This window comes from Tenrec ecaudatus, chromosome 11 (assembly GCF_050624435.1).
Source record: "Tenrec ecaudatus isolate mTenEca1 chromosome 11, mTenEca1.hap1, whole genome shotgun sequence".
NCBI lineage: Eukaryota > Metazoa > Chordata > Mammalia > Afrosoricida > Tenrecidae > Tenrec > Tenrec ecaudatus.
The window spans coordinates 67,128,183-67,147,874 of NC_134540.1; the positions used below are offsets into that span (position 1 = coordinate 67,128,183).

The 19,692-nt window shown below is 42.3% G+C and overlaps 1 protein-coding gene across 1 annotated transcript; it reads right to left on the bottom strand.

Moving 5' to 3' along the window:
- Positions 1-7,189: 7,189 nt before the first annotated feature.
- On the bottom strand, positions 7,190-19,469 carry LOC142460957 (interleukin-36 alpha-like). Its single transcript, XM_075562662.1, has 4 exons — positions 19,376-19,469; positions 16,199-16,312; positions 15,613-15,752; positions 7,190-7,402 (listed from the first exon to the last, which is right to left on the bottom strand). Exons 1-4 carry the CDS (start codon positions 19,467-19,469, stop codon positions 7,190-7,192), a joined length of 561 nt encoding a protein of 186 aa, XP_075418777.1.
- Positions 19,470-19,692: the final 223 nt, after the last annotated feature.

Below are 19,692 nucleotides of genomic sequence, written 5' to 3' on the forward strand. Positions count from 1 at the left end.
GCATATGAGCAATTGATGGTCTGTTCCAAAGTCAGTCTCTGACTTTGCTTTCGCTGATGAATTTGAGTTTCTCCACTGTATCTTCCTATAGCTGTAATCAATTCAAATCTTGAGTATTCTATCGGGTAAAGGCAACATGTATAGCCATCATTTATGTTGTTGAAAAAGGTGTTTATGACGAAGAAATTGCTGGTCTTGCAAAATACTATTGTGTGCTCTCCAGCTTTGTTTATAAAACCACGGCCATATTTCCCAACTACTGTTCCTTCCTCTTTGTTTCCAACTTTCACAATTCTAGAACCAATAATTCTCTATGCAACTTTCTTATATGTTTGATGAATTTCAGATGAGAGAAGTTGCTAGAATTCTTCTGTTCCTTTGTCACCAGCTTTCATATTTGGTATTTCAATTTGAATAAGTTGTATTCACTAGATCCCCCTGTAGGTGTACAGTTACTATCCAATTACAGACAACATTATTCTTCAAGATCTATCTTTAAATGTTCTTTCTGACAACAAATGTGACACCCTTTCACTTGAATTTGTCATACCTGGCAAAGTAATTTGTATAATTCAAAATGACCAATATACAAAGTAATTTGTATAATTTGTGTAATTCAAAATGACCAATACCAACCCATTTAAGCTTACTAGTGGATGGGTTCTGATTTTTCTAGATCTCATCTCATTTCTAATGATTTCCGGTTTTGCTAGATCCATGTTTCATGCAGTCCACTTTCCATGCATTAGCGGAGTGTTTTCATCTGTTTCTTCTTATTTAGAGTTGTGCTCCAGCAGCAAATGATCGTCCCAAAGTCTTACTCCATCGTGTGATGAAGGTTGACTGCTTTGAAGAGACAGCGCTTTCCCAGCTGTATTCTGGGTGCCTTCCAATCCGAGGGGCTCATTGCCCAGCCCCATCTCAAACAATGCTTGCTACTATTCATAAGGCTTTCACTGACTAATTCCTCAGGCGTGGAGAACCTATTCCTTCGGTGTAGTCTGTTCGTTGGACATTTCACTGAAATCTCTTCCACCTGAGTGGCCCTGCTGGTGTTGCAATACTGATGGCTTAGCTCCCGCATCGCATCACCATGTAAACTGTCCCAGAGTGACAAGCGGACAGATGAGTAGTGGTGGTGTGTATGTGTTGGTGGCAGGGATTGCTGGTGGACAAGTCCTTCCAACTCTTGTAAAGGGCGTAAACCTTATTAGTCCAAATTCAGCATGCACAACTTGCCTTGAAACATATGAATCTACGTATATAACCATACAGTCCTATTGGTGCTAATACACAGTCATGAATCATGAATCTGCAAAAACTACGTCCTAGAATCTAACTTTAGTTTTTCACAAGCTTGTCTGTTTTTCCTGTAGCCTTTAAAAGACCATTAAAAGCATTTCTACTTTGCCCGTGAAGCAGATCTCTTTTGCTGTAAAACAGAGAAGGAGCGTTAGCAGTCCTCAGATGAAAATATCACACGATAAGATAAATATGACTTGGATACGGGTCTAAGAGTCGCATGAAGCCTGAAACTACCATAGCTCAGAACTCCAGGAGCACTTCACGCATGGTTCAGTTCAGTTCGTGAATAAAGGGGTCTAACCACCGCTTTCTCCGGTGCCTGCCTGGTCCTCTACCACCCAGGTGTTCTACTAGGAGAGACAGTTTGGGATCCAGCAAACTGCAGAAATGTTCTAGGAAAAAAACTTCAAACCAAACCCATTGCCATCTAGATGATTGTGACTCATGGCAACCTAATCACGTTTCTGAAGCTATGAATCTTTAGTCTCAGTTTTCGCCCATGACGTGGCGAGGGGGGTTGAAGCGCCGACCTATTGATGAAGCAGTCAAATGCTGCCCAGAGAGTGCCACCAGGGCTCGTGTTATAAAGCCCTCTGTATTCCTTCTTAAACAGGGCAAAGATGAGACAAAGATAAATCACCCAGATGACGCGGCCACTATATTTTATCATTTCAAAAACACATTTTCTCAACTTTAGCATCTCTAAACTTGGGCTGAATCTTACTACATTACAAGAAATTTACAAACACTGTGATTTTCTTTGCCTGTGCAAATATGGCTATTTTTCCTATTGATTATCCCTTTCATGTGTTATTCAATACGTGATTAAAAAACAAACAAAAAAAGTTTGAAGAAGAAATAGGGATCCTGGATTTTATTGACATTCATTTGACACATCCTACAAAGGCAACAAACAAGTAACACAAACAGGCAGCAGTACCTAAACCATGACATGAAGATGAGCAGCTTGGAATAACACCCAGAAAGCTTATTCAAAATTTCTGCTCCACTTGCTGACACCAAGAAGATGTTAGATGGAAAGAGGAACTTTGATGATTCTGAGTACAAAACTGATTAAGCAGAGACATACCTGAAATGTGAGGAGCTCTGTGCCGTAACAAACACATATCACTTAGATTTCCTTAACTCTGAATAAGAAAGACAGCTAGATTATAAAATATATAGGTTTAAATCTTTTTTATTAATAAATCTTTTTATTGGGGCTCGTACAACTCTTATCACAATCCATATATACATCAATTGAGCAAAGCACCCTTATGCATTCGTTGCACTCGTCATTCTCAAAATTTGCCATCCACTTAGGTTCCTGGAATCAGCTCGATTTCCTTTTTTCCCCCTTCCCCTCCCTCCCCACCCCACCCCTTCCCCCTGGTTAGGTTTAAATCTTTATAAAGAAACTCTTTCAATAAGTATACAAATATAATGAAGTATTGTACCATAGTGCTATTGGCAGTAGTTTTGTTTTGTTTCTTAGCAGTGTATAGGTTAATCTGTGTCTTGCAACCTATAAGATCTTAGAGTTGATGAAACATGATCTTTTCAACTACTTTGGGGGGGAGGGGAGATAGCCATCTGCCTGACCTGTCTTCATTCATTTCAACGATTTGGGATTATTTTCCCTTACATTATTTTTTTTATCAATGACTCATAGTTATACTACTTTGTGTGTGTATGTGATTCGATAAGTCATATGATTGTCTTTCTCATTAAATATTAAACTTCAACCCATCCATCTTTTTTATTATTACTGGTATGTTGAATTTACTATGCCATCTTTTATATCTTTCTCAGTTGATTCTGTTTTTTTGTTTAACTTGGCTTTTTCTTTTTCTTTCTTATATTTATAGCACCCACACCAATATCAAGACCTGACAAAACCTGAGTTTAAGTAGATTCCACTTCTCCCCAGCAATCCTTCTGATTTATCCTTATGAAGGACAGATCCTCTGTGGATCTGCGTTACTAACAGTAAAGCTCTTTATTCATGTTGGGCATCAATATCATGACTTTGTTATGTCATTCCATTCACAGCACAGAAACTGAAGGGGGAAAATATTCCAAAAATGTAATGATTCAATTGATCTACTGATAATCTTGTAAGTCAACGCTTCATTTTAAAAACCAGCAGCTCTTCACTCAAACTGCCAGACGCATAACTTCACTGAGACATCAACCAAACCTGGAGAGATACACAGTAGCTTTCTTTCCCATTTCTTCTTTATTTTTTAAGTGAGTTTGTTTATCTTTAACAACTTCACTAATCTAGAATTTCCATCTCATACAGTTCAATAGTTCAATGTCATTCGTAGGAGTTGTGAGACCACCACTGCAATCAGTTCTAGAACATTACTTCTTCTTCACACTTGTTGGACGAGTGGCCATTGATTCAAGGCGACCACAGAGTAATGTTGCATGACAGGCACTCATTGATCTCTTCCCTCTCTCAGCATCGTGAGAAATGGATTCGTCTGGGGCGAGGCCTCCCCTGTCAGGGTGGTTTTTAAGATGTGCAAATAAGGGAATGCTATATGGTCCTGAAGGTACCTTGGCTGCATAGTGGTTGTGTATTGGGCAGCAACCCACAAGGCCAGCAGTTCAAAATCACCAACCACTCCTCTGGGGGAAGACAGGGCTTTCTATTCCCTACACAGTTATAGTCTCCGAACGGGTGCCTGCAGCCTCTGTGTGTGGTCCGAGACTGCTGAGATCACTGCTCTTTTCTCCTGCATACCAGCAGCCTCTGAGTTGTCCGTGCCTTACTGGGCAAGAACCTGCCCGCTTCTGTGTGCTGGTACCTGGGGCGCACCGCATCCTTGTCAGATGAATGTCGGATGGGGTCTGCTCTTCTTCTCCTGCTCTTCTCCAGGGCTGTGACCAATGAAGTAGCCTTTACCTGTGCTTGGGTCACGCCCTCTTGCTCCACCCAAGCATTGCTGAATACAAGTACCAGTATTTCTCTGGTCTTGGATTTACAGAACACTTATTTACAGTACTTAATCTGCTATGTTTTATTTTCTTATTAGCCCCTGTCTGAACCCAGTGTTGACTATGCTTGCATAGAGCAGTCTGTGTTAAGGCTCATAATATACATGCTGTGTTGTGTACACAATGTTACTACTTGTGTTGTGTTAGCATTTCCCATATATATGCAAGAACACTGTGTATGCAGGAACAGCGCATTACGGAGCTAGTTTACTGTTTTTCTTTGAAATAAATCTTCAAAGCCATTTAACCTACTAATACCTCAATTAATGTAATTTCATTGGTATCTATTTGTATTTTGAAATTTACCAGTAGCTGCTGCATTTCCCACCCTTGGCTTATTGACTCATGTCAATAAGTTTTCCAGTTTTTGTGGTAAAATTAGGTGCCTTGGCTTGTATTTGGCTGGCTACTACTCAAGTATATATGGTATATGATTCATGAGCTCTAGGCAGGCATACTACCTCATTGCCAGGAAATCTGGACGAGAAGATTGGATGACTTGAAAACAGGAGCTTGCCTTTGTGTTGGTGTTTAGTTTTATAGTAGTGGCCTCAAACAGTATTGTCCTTTTGTGATTGACTGCTTTCTCTCAGTCAATGGATCCCAGGTCCATCTATGTCATGAGATGTTTTCTGATTTCATCACTGTCATTTAGAGATGCATAGTAATCCACTGTGTGTATGTACCAGTTTCTTGTACCATTCTTCTGCTAATGGGTGTTTGGGCTGCTTCCAGATTCTGCCTATTGTGAATTGTGCTGAAATAAACATGGGAGAGAATACATCTGTTCATGCTCTGTTCTTACTTCTTTGGGGTGTTTGCCCAGTAGTAGTAGCCCTGGATCGGATGGAATTTTCATTCTTAGCAGTATTAGGTTGTGATACTGTTTCCATAGTAATTGTACATGTTTACATGCCCATAAACAGTATTTAAAAGTTCTAATTTCTCTATATCCTCTCTGTAGTATTTGGTTTTTAATGGCACTTCTGTGTATCTTCCCCCTCATGATCCAAGTAATCTTCATCAAACAGGAAAGGCATCATACTGCAGAACAACATTGCTGAAATCCAGAGAGGTAGCCTCAAATGAAAGAACTGCCATCCTCATTTCTTATTTAAATGTTAATCACAAGATATTTTCAATAGACCTTTATTATTATTTGTTATCAGCTACATGATTGTGACAAACCCCTCGATTTCTGTGCGATGTTTTCCTGCATGATGTCCAGGAGAGGACAGAGAGCCTGACCCCGCATTTAGATCACCACTATGGATATACAAAGGAGTCCTGGTGATGTTGCTGGGTGAGCACAGGACTGTTCTCAGCAAGGTGGGTGTTCCAGAGCAACCAGCGGTTTCCCAGTACAGAGATGAAGCTCGCTGTTCCTGTAAAGATTTACAGCCTGAGAAGCTCTAGAGGGTGGCTGTGAATGGGAATCAACCTAATGGCGATGAATGTGAGGTTAATGTGGGTGTATTAGTAGGCCCTGTGTAGTTCAAACCATCGACACCCTCGGCTGCTAGCCAAACATTCAGAGGTTTAAGCTCACGGAGATGTACCTCAAAGAAAGATCTGGTAATCTGCTTTCCCAAAATTGATGACATTGAGAGGCACCCTTCTATTCTGACATGCATGGATGGAGTCACCATTAGTCAGAATGGGATCACTATGAATCAGAAAGGGATCACTGTGAGTCAGAATCCACTCAACTGCAGCTGGTCAGCAATACGCACACATGAACTTTTGGGGATGGAGCAGTAAGATACCTTTGGGAAGAGAGCCCAGCAAGAGCACCTTCCTTCCTATCCTAAGCTAGGAGCCCTGGCAGCATAGTGACAAGGTCAGCATTTAGAACCCACCAACTGCTCCACCAGAGAAAGACATGGCTTTCTACTCCAGTAGAGTTTCGGTCTCAGAAATCCAGAGGGGTAGCTCTGCTCACTCCTAAAGGACTGCTATGAGTCAGAATAGACTCAGTGGCAGCACGTTTGATATTTTGGTTTAGTCTGAGTTAAAATTTTGCTGCCTAAAATCCATCCAATGGCAAAACACTAAGGGCGTGGAACAGAACAGCAAGGGAAACAGAGCAACAAAGTCACCAGGGAATACCAAAAATAGACTTTGGGGCCAGCGCTTGGTGCCCCAACAGACTTGACTGGAAAACACTCCTAAAGATCAACAAATGGTCCTTGAACAAACTACAAGCTTTTCTTTCATGTTTTGTTTTGTTGTCATTGGCTTGTTGTTGTTATTGTTTTGTGTCATTGTTTGGTTTTGCTCTGTCTTGTTTTTGTGCATGTTATTATCTCTGCAGATCTGTCTAAATAAGATAGGCTGGATGAACAATCTGGAGAAGAAAACAACGGGACCAACAGTTCCAAGAGGACGTGGGAGAGGAGGTTGGGGGGAAGGAAGTGCTGTTAACAAACCCACAGACAAGGTAACAACAGTGATCCAAATCAGTGGTGAGGAGGGTGTGGGAGGCCCGATAGGGCGTGAGGAAGTACTGAAGCCCTAATGAAGGCTGAGCATGATAGTGGGACAAGAGGAAAGCAAAAGGAAATAGAGGAGAGAGCTAGGAAGCAAAGGGCAGTTTAGAGGTCTAAATAAAGGGCAATGAATGTACAAATATGCTTTATGCAATTGATGTATGTATGGATTGTAATAAGAGTTGTATGAGCCCCTAATAAAATGATTTTTTAAAAAACACCCAAAAAATCCATCCAACATGGTTTCTATTTGGATAATTGGAGATTATTAAAATAATTCATCACTTACTAGTTCAATATATACTGTTCATCTCATTAGCATTGATAGCATGGAAGAATCAGAGATGAGATTGTTGATATCTGCCAGCAGCTCTAAATCCAGCCTGACGTCACCGCAGTAGTGATAAGAGAAAATCAGTGTTGTAGGTGCTCCCCAGTTCTTGGGTGAGAATGAGCGGGCAGCGTCCTTTGGAGCAGACACCAATGAACCAGCCAGGAAAGGCCACAGACTCAAAAGTGGAGGTTCTGCCCTTCTGGTTGTGGTAGAAGAGGAAGGGTTTCACAGGCTCCTTCGTGTGGTATAAATCCAGTATATTCTGCTTCTAAAAGGTAGAAAGGAGAGGTGGGGAAAAACATGAGAGCTGAGCTGTTCAAGATTCTCCATACACCAACATGTTGTGGCCAAGATAGGCTTGCTACAGCAGGCCCAGAGCCCTCTCGTTCATACAGTAGAGTTTAAAATGACAAACTCCAATAATTTTATATGTGTTAACATTATGGTTGAAGCTTTAGGCTACAAATTCAGTGGTTCTAATAAATCAGAAGTCAATGGCATAAAAATTTGGAGGATGCAAAATTCTGCATTAGCCACTATCTGTTAGAAAAACGGAGTGACCTGAAGCATACACAAATCACATTGACAGTAAATTTTGAATTGAAATAATCATTGCTTTATGTCACTTTTCTCCAATATCAGCACTATTTAATATTTGAGGCTACATTTCATTGCTGCAGTGCATATTATTCCAGTCAAAAATGTCTCTGGACTGGTGTTTATGTTTTATCATTAAGTCAAGTTTTCTGCCTCGCCTAGTATTGAATAGGGCCAAGGTGGTTCCTATAACATACAAATGCCTGGTTTCATAGTTATTTTCATATAACCTATAGATTTTTAAAAACTGTACTCTGCAATTACTAAAATATTTCTTACAAATCATTGTGTTTATTTTACTTAAAATTAAAAACCATTTTATGTAAAATAGTTGATATGCTCATTCACCTTAAAATAATTAACTGTTAAAGTCCTTGCTGATCTTGGTATGTGTGTGTGTATATTTATATATCCTTGACAACTTTTTTTAACCCTATCCCTAACCCTAAATCCTTGACAAATTATGTATGTAAATAAAATTAAAAGGGATTAAGCAGGTAGTTTTCAAAATACTCCCTATAATTTTTTATTATTCTTTCACAATACATGCGACTGAGAAAAGTACCAAAAGTAAATATGCCTGTAAATAATAAAATGTCTATTGAAAGATTCTAATATCTAAATTTTCCATTAGATGAGCTCTTTATAAATTAAATGGTCTTGAGAGTCAAGATGGTGTCCAGGTAGAATCACCTGCCCTGTGCTCCTCTTGTTAGATCAGAAAATTAAGAGGTAAGGAGACAAATATTGGGAGGCTGGGTGCTAAAAATAGATTCAGTGTATTAGGGTCTGTTTCAGACCTCACCCTACAATTTTCACCCATGGAGTGATTCGAGAACTCTCTGAAATGCTCTAAATTCACAGTCAGCCTGTGGGCTCTGCTAATCCCTCACCAGATCCAGTGGGATGGAGTCTGCCACCCCTTCCCATGTCCAAGATACGAGACTTGTAGTGTGCAGTAATTTCCCCAAACTGCTGTCTAAGGGTGGTCATAATCCCAGGATCTCTGAGATCCTCTGAGAACTAGCTACAAGTCTTCACACCCCATAGTTCCCCTCTCTGGTATCCACCTTGCATTCTTCCTCCCCAGCCCAGGAAGAAAGTGACTACACAGCAAGCCTCTTTCCCACCGCCCCCCACCCTGCCAGCTCCATGCCTGCCAGCTCCATGCCTGCCAGCCTGGATAACAGTGGATAGTTAGTAACTAATTTGCAACACTTGAGAAGTACTTGGGATATTTACTAGTGACATAGCTGTGCAGGAGAGCGAGGAGTGACAAAGGGTAGCAGCTGGGGAAGAATTCAGATCTAGTTGGCCCCTGAATCACTCAGCTAATCTCATCCCCCTTCCCTGGGGGACAGCACAGCACAGCCCAATACCAGGCCATACCACAAGTCCATTATAAGAAGAAGAAAATTTTAACGTTTACAATTTCAGGCTGCCTTCCTTTGCCTAACTTTATGTAAACTACCAGAAACCTGGCCCTGGTCTATTAACATTATATTAGCATAAGAAAACAGGCAGAATGCTAATCCCCAGAGCACAGCCTAGTATTTTAACATAACAAAACAGGAAAAGCCAAGGGCTGAAAGCCACAACCCAAGCCAAACACTGGCTCTACCAGTTTTGGGCTTCATAGAGAGTCTTTAAGAGATTTCAAATGGTGGCCAGATAGTCCATACCAGAGCTGTGCCAACACTGCAGGCCCACCCCAAGTCGTCCCAGAGACATACCAGCAATGGCCAAACTCAGTACACCTTCCAAGTTCCCACACTGCCTTTGGCCACTGAGTCCATGCAACACTTCCCCTACCGAGTGGCCTGACCCATCATCACAGGAGACCACTAGTGGTCCCCAAATCCACTCTGACCAGTTACAATGAGAAAGAGCTCAGGGACCCTCGGTCTCCCAGGAACATGGCACCCAATTCTTAAAATAAATAAAAAAACACGGACAGCAGCATACCTCAACACCCTCAATGGGAAAACAATGAAAGCAAAATACAACAGTGGAAGAAATCCTAAACCTAACGACACTCACAGAAGAAACATGTTGACCTGCAACAAAAAGAAATATTCAGAATGCTGCCTGGAGTAGTAGAGGATATGAGGGAAGCAACGCAGAATAAGGACGCAGTGATACAGGAAATGAAGTCCATGATAGAGGGGATGAAGTTCACGCATCAAAGGGAAATACAAGAACTAATGGATGAAGTAACAAAAGCAAAACACAAGATAAAGGACCTCACCATCAGACTAGAAGCGGCGGAGAATTGTACCAGCAATTTCAAGGACAATAAGGTAGACCTCAATAAATGGAAAAGACAATCAAACAAGATAATCAAAGCAGCAAAAGAAACCCGAAGATCGATGACAGATGCTGTGTAGAGGAACAATATTTGAACAATTGGTCTTCCAGTAGAAGACGCAACAAAGAAATCTCCAGCTAAATTAGCAAAGGAAGTCATGGAAGCAAACTTCCACACCTTAAAGAATGAGAATCAGACACTCATACAGGAAGCATAGAGGACACCAATTAGACTAAACCCCAGGAAGAACTCACCAAGTCATATAATAGTTCAATTATCCATCTTCAAGGGAAAAGAACAGCAATAGAAAAAAAGGCAGTCACATGCAATGGTGCTCAGGTAAAAATATGCTCAGACCTATCAGCAGATACCATGAAGGAGGAGAGAGTGGAGTAATGTCTTCCAAAAGCTGAAAGAAAAAAACTCCCACCAGAGAATCCTTTGCCCTGCCAAATTATCTATTGTGAAAGATGGTGAGGAAAAACTCAAAGAATACACCATAAGACACCCAACCCTGCAGAAAATCCTTGCTGACTCACTGTGGTCAGAAGACCAACAACCACCAAGCTCAAGCAGTATATCACCATATAACTCAACTCCATCCAGATGTCAACACCCCACAAAATATGGACCAAGATAACGTTGTCTAAGAGCGAAAAGAAGACAAGAATGAAGCTCCACAACAGGAGTGCTGGCAGCAATATCCAATGTATATAGGAAACCAAAAGGCATTATCCTTCACAATAGCCAAGAGCAAACTGAAATATCTAGGTATATAGCTAACCAAAAACACCCAAAAGATTTATACACGGAAAATTACGAACTCTACTACAGTAAACCAAAAGAGACCTCCACAAATGGAAGAATACTTACCGAAGGCATTAAATAAATTTAACACTAACCCAAGTCAAATACCAACAATCTGCTTCAAATAATTGGCAAAACTGACCACTAATTTCTTATAGAGGGGGGGAAAAAGCCCAGAATTAGCAGAGAATTCCTCAAGAAGGAAAATGTCCAAGGGTTCACCTTACCTATTTTAATATCTACTATCTAGCCACGGCAGTCAAACAGTATGGTACTGGAATAATGACAGATACTCAGACCAATGATAAAGAACATAAAACCGAGAAATAAAACCACCAGCATATAGACAACTGATCTTCAACAAGAGCCCAAAAAGCATCAAGTGGGAGGTGGATGCCCTCATTAATAAGTGGTGCTGGAAACAGTGGATATCCACCTGTAGAAAAATGAAACAAGACCCTTACCTCACTATGGTAGTTATATAATCTGGTGCCAAATTGAGACTATTAAGAGTGAAGGGGTGGAGTTTAGCCTATCAATCAGAACACTGCTTGATGACCTCATTTGGAGACTATATAGAGATAAATCACTCACTGGAGGCAGGACACACACACTGCTAACCATTCTTGTTGACAAGCCACATAGAGCTGCACTGATAGAGCCACAAGCCTGGAGCTGGAGAACCACGTGGAGAGTCACACCAGCGCTAAGATGCATCTACCACCACTGGATCCTCAAGACTTTTCACCCACTGGTAAAGATCTCCCTGCATTCAGTGTCATTGCATGTGTTGTATGAGTCTGAGGAGGAATCTAAAGATTGGCATTGGACATATGGGCTAGTATAAGACTTATGGACTTGATCTGGACTGAGTGGGATGGTTTCTTAATATACATTTACTCTATACAAAGCTCTTTCTTATACAAATATGAGTGTCTATTAATTTGTTTCTCTAGTCTACCTGAACTAGCATACGCACTGCATGCACAAGGACAAACTCCAGGTGGATCACACACCTAGAAGTAAAACCCCAAACTATCAAGATCATCAATCAAGGAATAAGGACAAACCTAAGAACGTTGGCTCAGGAATACATAAGTTAACAGAAACAGGGAAGGGCACACACACAGTTGGAGATGAAATTTACAAGTGGGATATACTAAGGACAAAGCACCTGTGTTCGTCCAAAGACTTTACCAAGAGAGTAACAAGAGAACCACAGACTGGGGGATGATTTTTAGCAATGACACAACAGACAAATGAGTTATTACTAAAATCTATAATACCCTCCTAGCCTGCAAAAAGAGAAAAATAGTTAACCCCTGAGGAAGTGGGCAAAGACCAAAACAGAAGTTTCACTAGCGAGGATACCTGAATGGTCAATAAACTTATGAGAAAATGCTTCTGATCGTTATCAAACAGAGAAATGCAAATTGAAACAACTATGAGATACCACCTAACATCGTTGAGGATAGCCAAAATCAGAAAATTAGAGAATAACAAATTTTGGAATTGATGGTGAGATAGGGACTCTCCTCCACCACTGGTGGTCCTGTAGATATGTACTGGCACTGTGGAAAGCCATCTGACAATATTTAAAGCAAATGGAAATGAAGTTACCTTACGACCCAGCAATCCCTCTACTGAGCATATACCCAGAATACGTAAAAAATGGACAAAAATGCCAGTTGTCTGCAATTTTTATTGTGGCTCAGTTTACAATCTAGACTAGACTTCACCCCTCCAATGTTTATTGTGGTGCAATTTACAATCACAAAGAATTGAAAACAACCTAAATTCCCATCAATAGACAAGTGGATTCAAAAACTGGCTGTGTTAGTCTGGGCAGACTAGAGAAACAAATCCATGGACACACGTGTGTATAAGAAAGAGATTTATATACAAGAGCAATTGAACATTGAGAAAACATCCCAACCCAGTTGAGATCAAGTCCATTAGTCCAATATTAGTCCATATGGCCGATACCAATCTATAAAGTCCTCTTCAGCCTCATGAAACACATGCAATGACACTGAATGTAGAAAATCACAGGCCAGTGGGTAGAAAGTCTTTGGATCCGGTGGCCTGGCTTCTCCAGCACCCAGGGCTGCATTATGGTGGGTCCATGTGTCTTGTCAGCTGCTATGTCTCCCAGGGTGTGAGCGGAGAGTCTCTTACCTCTAAGGAGGAAACACCAGATTTCCCAGAATTCTCAGGAGAAGGCCATGTCCACATAGAAGCCTTATTGGCTATGATCTGATTGACAGACTAGACTCCACCCCTACACTCTTAATCCTCTTAAATGGACAATTATATAGCTACCACACTGGCTCATACACACAATGGAGTACTACACATCACTTAAAAAGCACTGACGATCACATGAAGCACATTGTATCATGAGAAGAGTTGGAGGAAATTATGATAAGTGAAGTTAGCCAATCACAAAAGCACAAGCGAATCCACTGAAGTAAGTATAATCAGCACAATGGGTATAGAAGAAAAGCCACTTATCTCACACTTTACAGGCTGAGATACAGCAATTGAACAGTGGAAAGACCAAACCCAAGGATGTACATGTCATTCCAACACAAAGAAGGGGAGAAATGGAGGAAAAGGAAAAAGAGGGAGACAAAGACACTAGGGGATTAGGGCCCTAATCCACCCAGCAAGAGGGTATCATTTATGTTTCCACAGAAATGGGAGTGTAAGTGCAGACCCCACCATGGTACGCCAAACCTTGAGGGCAACATAACCACATACAGCAACTCATGAACAGAGAGGTCTACAGGGCCAGCCCCAATCAGAGCCAAATTGATTCCCACACCCTCACCCCCACTAGAAATATGTACTACAGAGGTCAACACAAAACCTGCAGGTTGGGGAGAGGGGTCAGCCTGCCACATCCATGCAGAAGCAAACCAAGAAGGACAAAGAGAGAGTGGGGGACTAGACCCCCTACTAGCACACCTCATCCTGAGGATGATATCCCTGCAGGTAGCTGCTAAGGCAGAGAGAACCTGTTGTAGGGTCAACGAGAGCTCAAGACATGATGTCCCCTCACTGGAGCATACTGCGTCAGAAGACAATACTGGGGACACACGGAGGTGAGTGTGTCCAGTCTGACAACCCCCACAGTGGAGCAAACAAAGAAGGGAAGTTAACAGATGAGCGATGGGAGTAAAGCTAACCCACAAAACCGCTGAGGAGCCTGCAAAATAAACTTCGGGAGAGGAGGGCCAGTTTCCAGAACCTCTCTAAGACTGGTGGGGAAATAGTCCTAAAGGCCAGCAGATAGACCTGGAATTATGCAAGCTTTTTTTTTTATGGGCTTTCTGCTAGGGTTTTTTAAATCTCTTTCTATTCAAACTTTTGTTTTGTTTCTGTTATTTTTGTCTTGCCTACATATATAAGATAGGCACGGGAAGCAAGCTGGAGGAGAAAGCAGGGAAATAAAAGCAACAATGAGAAGGGCATAGAGATTCCACTGATGTTGGATCAATAGTAATCTAGCTGAGAGGAATTACTAAGAAGCAGAAGAAGGAAGAGTGTGATGGTGGGGCAGGAGGAAAGGAAAAGGAAACAGAGGAAAGATCTAGGAAGCAAAGCTGTGGATAGAGGTGTAAGTATAGGTGTGCACTTATGTAAATATAATCATTTATGAAAATAGAGGTATTGACCTAAGAACGTATATTTATTTATATGGCAATGCATTGAGGAAGTGGAAGAGGACCTTGGTACTCTGCTCAAGCCCTCCCTCAATGCAAGAATACTTGATTCTGACATTCTGGCCTTCTCACCCTCCTGACACGATCTCTGAAGACAATGCGGGTGCGTAAGCAAATGTGGTGAAGAAAGCTGACGGTGCTCAGCTATCAAAAGTTATAGCATCTAGGTTCTTAAAGGCTTGAAGTTAAACAAGTGGCCATCTAGCAGAGAAGCAACAAGCCCACATGGAAGAAACACACCAGCCTGTGCGATCATGAGGTGTCGATGGCATCAGGTAATAGGCACCAGAAGACCCAAAACAAACAAACATATTGTTGAGAATGAGGAGGGGGCTGGAGCAGAGACCCAAAACCCCTCTGTAGAAAATAGAACATCCCCTCACAGAAGGGTCATAAGAATGGGATGAGTCAACCAGCGCACAATATAGCAATGATGAAACACACAATATTCCTCTGGTTCTTTGAGGCTTCCTCATTACCACCACCAACACCACCACTGCCACCACCCACTCCCAACACTATAATGAATCCAGTCCTGCCTTTCAGTTCTGGCTAGTAGACCATAGTATGTATGCTGGTACAGATAAGAGCTCATGACACACAGATCCAGGTCAGATACCCCTCAGGAACAGAATTGGGAATATTGATACCGGGAGGGTAGGGAGAAGGTCGGGGGAGGAGGAGAGAAAGAGGGAACTGATTGAAATGATCGGCACATAATCCCACACACACATACAGGGGGATGAACAACAGAAACATGGGTGAAGGGAGACAGCAGTCAGTGTAAGACATAAAAGCAATAATAATCTGTAAGTTATCAAGGGGTTACAAGGGTAGGAGGGGGGAAGGAAGGGGGAAAAGAGGAGCTGATACCAAGGGCTCCAATAGAAAGTAAAATTTCAGAAAATAATTATGGCAACATATGTACAAATATGCTTGAAACAATTGATGTATGGGATGTTATCAAATGGCATTAAAATTAAATGGTCTCCTCTACCTTACTCAAACCTTGACAAGATACCTTGTTTTTCTACTCACCATAATTTGCAGTGTGGGCTGGCCCTCTACCTCTCTGCAGCACAGGCAGACCTGCGGCTCTTCCAGTCCCAGATAAATGGGATTGCCTTTGTTTTTCTCAAGAGTTTCCGGATAATTGCATGCAATTAAGGTCACGGTGACTGAGAATGCAACAATGAAACGAGAGTTCAGGTGTCAGTGGCATATCTGAAGCAGGTAATTGAGGCTGAATTCACTAAAGGAGTGCACACCAAGTGAGCACCCGCTATCTTCCCAAGACACGTATCTCCCTTTACACAAAACTCGGTCCATTTGCAAAATCAGACTTCAATCGAGTCAAAACTGGCCTGACCTCAAAGAGTCACAGGAAAAGTTATTTCCTCATTTTCCGGTTTCGGCCCCTTGAGTCTTCTTTGACATCACGACCGCAGTCATAGATCTAGAACCTAGATCATTGTTGGTAATCTCCAAGTCCCTGTTTCCCGTGAAATGGCTGCACCTCTGAGTTGGCGCAGTTGCACGTGTACGTGAAATAAAAGGCTGAGCACAGAACTCACAACAGCACTGGCCAAAGGGGCTGTGACCCCAACAAATCTTGGCCACTTACCTGGAATGACGCCATGCTTCCTTGGAACGGTTATGAGAGTCTGGTCTTGAAAGAACCACACCTGGTGACTAATGTCCTGAATGTTCCCGAAGAGAGGTTCTTTCCTGGCTGAGACTGTAAAGAAATCACAACACAAATACTCGTATGTGAGGGCTAGAGAATGGAATAACCCTCCTCTCAATTGGTGCTTTCCATGAGGACCTTATAATTAGCTAACTGTAGATCTCTTTTCTATTATAGTAATTTTGTTTCAGACCGGCTAAGATTTTCCCAGGAGAGACTATGAGCCAATTCCAGGCCACAAATTGTCCCTGGGTCAGGAAAAGGCTATGTTCAACCAAAATCTACACTCCTGAGAACTTACTTAGCATGTTCATCTTCTTCCCAGGAGTCTACTTGCTACAGTCTACAGTCTACTTCCCAGGAGAAGCAACTGTACCCATGAATGCTGTCCAAGTCTAGTCCCAGAGCCCTACGATGATAGGACAAAGACCTAGGAGCGAGAGAATATCATAGGCCAGCCAACTTCCCAGATCCAGGTGATACCGCCACCAAACTCTTTATAGATGCCTCTCTGTGCATGCAATCCTGAGTGATTGCTTCTCTGACTCTCACGTGATCTAATATGTGTTAATAGGGCACAGGCATTTTATCTGCATGAGTAAGAAAGGAGGTTCTGCTTCAATTGGGTCTAGAACTGCCCAGCCCTCTGGGTAGTTCACTAGTTCCTGGTGCAGAGAATTCATTGAGACTTTAAATGAATAAACGTCATGTACAGTGTAGTATTACCTATCTACACACCCACAGGAAGAAGAACACACTAAATCCTGAGGAGAAATGACCAGGAAATAGTCACAAACAACTGAGCATGAGGGAAGAAATAGTGTGGGACTATCCCAGGGTCGATGATTGGATTCTCATTTCTCAAAATGACACTCAGCAATAGTCCTAAGAATGTGAACCCTGAATAGAGGGATGAGGAGACACACCCCCATAGTCCCATGTACATTTTGACCAGGAAAAATATCACTCCAGTAGGACCTACTTCAGATTTTCAAAGCCACAGTGCATACCGCTTCATCACTGGTCCCACTAGGGCAAGACCAGCTCCCGAGGACCTAGCCTTCTGTGGACTCTAGATCACGATGCTGGTGCAGTGTCATAGGCAAGCAGGCCCACCATATGCTTCAGTGTTCTGATCCAGAAGTCTTTGGCTCTTCTTAGGTCTTCCATAAAAGAAAAGGCAAAACAGTGTACTTGATGCTTTGCCCCATTCCCTCAGGGTTCTCAGCACGTTTAAAGCTCAAGAACTTTCAACTCCAAGGGCAACTAGAGGGCAACCTCAACCAAGGAAGACTGGTGGACAATGTTAGGGCATGTTCCACAGGGTTTCTCAGGTGGCTCCCACTGGGATGGAGCTCATGATCCACAACAGTAACTGACTCAGAGTTATTTCATTGGCTTTCGTTCTCTCCCTGTTTCACTTCCCTACTGATTCCTTATGCTCCCTGCGAGCAATTTTTAAATGGATCTGCCTTTGGGAGAACTCAGAAGATCGAAGTTACCAACACCTTTGGGTACAAAGCATAAGACTGTATTCAAAAGGCGCTTATTCAAAGTTGAGTTTTGTGACTTTTAGACTGTGCATTTGGTAAAGTCTGCTTACAGCTCTAGACCTCGGAGGACCCTCCATGAACTAGAATTGTACCTTGCTGGATTGTGTAGTGGTCATTCGTTAGACTGTCATCCATCTGATTGGCCATTGGAAACCACCTGCAGCTCTGAGGAAAAAACACTGGGCTTTCTACTCTCTTAAACAGGTACAGTGTAGAAGCACACAGGGAGTCACTCTGAGTCAGTATTGACTCCAAGGCTATGAGTTTTGGGGTTGGGAGCTTGTTATTCTGGTTACAGAAGAGTATGCACAGTCCCCAGTATGTGACACCTTCCTGGTACAACTAATACAGCAAGAAAGTGATGCTTGCATTTCATCAGGCCCCAGGGGGTCCCCTGTCCTCTCTCCCATTTATCTCCCAGATTGAGACAAGTCATGCTCTTTATTTCTGCCAGCCCCTTTGCCATGACTATAATCAGATCTTCCACTCCACCAGCCTACCTGGCCATCTGAGGACACCCTCCTCCCATTTGCCTCCTATGCTCTTCTGAAAGTAAGTAGGTTATAAAAGGTCATTATGATCTTGTCCTGGGGAGGTGTTCCCTTCAGAAAGGTGGAGTGGAAGAGCCTGTACTTAAAAGTGAAGTAGGTATCCCTGAGCCAAAACTTGGATTCAAAATCAAGTGGTGTAGGAGAAGGCACTATCCTGAGTTGATTTTTTTTCTCAAACCAACAGCCTCACATTATTGTGGTTGATACATAATCGTTTGTCAATTTGAGCATTTAGAGTGTAGGGGTGGAGTCTAGCTTGTCAATCAGATCATAGTCGATAAGGCCTCTGTGTGGGCATGGCCTTCTCTTGAGAATTCTGGGAAATCCTGTACTTCCTCCTTAGAGGCGGGGGAGGGGGGGAACACTTCTCTCTGCCACTCCCTGGGAGATATTGCAGCTGACAAGACACAAGGAACTATAGTGCCCTAAATTGGAGAAGCCACATGGACCTACCCTGATGCAATCAGACCTCTGAAGCCAGAGAAGCCACGTAGAGACCCCTGCCAGTGCTGAGATGTTTCCAATGCCACGAATCCAAAGACTTTCTACCCACTGACTTGTGATCGTTATTCATTCGGCGTCATTGCATGTGTTTCAAGAGTCTGAAGAGGACTTTATAGATTGGAATCGGAACATATGGGCTAATATCGGATTTATGGTCTTGATCTGGACTGGGCTGGGATGTTTTCTCAATGTTCAATTGCTCTTGTATATAATTCTCTTTCTTATACACATATGTGTGTCCATGGATTTGTTTCTCTAGTCTACCCAAACTAACACAATTATTTATTGTTAAACTTGATGCGGGAGCATGAAAACCAAGGAAGAAATCCGATTATTTGCCAATACAAGTTCAATTGACCAGATGGTGGCAAAAGTCTTAACACAACTCAACATGATGTGAACCTGGGCAAGTACGACCATGCGTGCCATCCCTTAGGGGCCTCCCTGCAGGCCCAGCTTGGCTCTTCTCCAATAGCTTCTCTTGGAGTTGTACCTGAGCTTATTACTGGTTTTCATTCGAATCCGTTGGGTAATGGGCCGATTCTGCTTTTGTTTCTTGACCAGGAATCTCCTTATCCTGAAAGTCTTATGAGACGGCATGGTAACGTTGGGGCAACACCACACTCAGGATGGCGGAGAATCTGAGAGAGGGAGAAGAGGGAATGAGTTCATTTTTATGCTCCAAAAAGAAAGTCTGACGTCAGTAAATTACTCTACCCCCTTCCGACACAGGACTAGACTCATTAGGATGTGCTGACAAGAGGTCAGCATCCTGATGTAAGGTACAGAGGAGCAAACATCCAGGACACATTGGTGTGGTTGT

Bases quoted from the DNA above. Each gene is read 5' to 3' on its own strand.
- LOC142460957 (XM_075562662.1), bottom strand. From the start codon at position 19,469: ATGCCGTCTCATAAGACTTTCAGGATAAGGAGATTCCTGGTCAAGAAA. The intron at 16,313-19,375 runs GTAATAAGCTCA...ATTTCTTTACAG, and splicing joins ACGGATTCGAATGAAAACCA to TCTCAGCCAGGAAAGAACCT. The intron at 7,403-15,612 runs GTGAGTAGAAAA...TCTACCTTTTAG, and splicing joins AGCCCACACTGCAAATTATG to AAGCAGAATATACTGGATTT.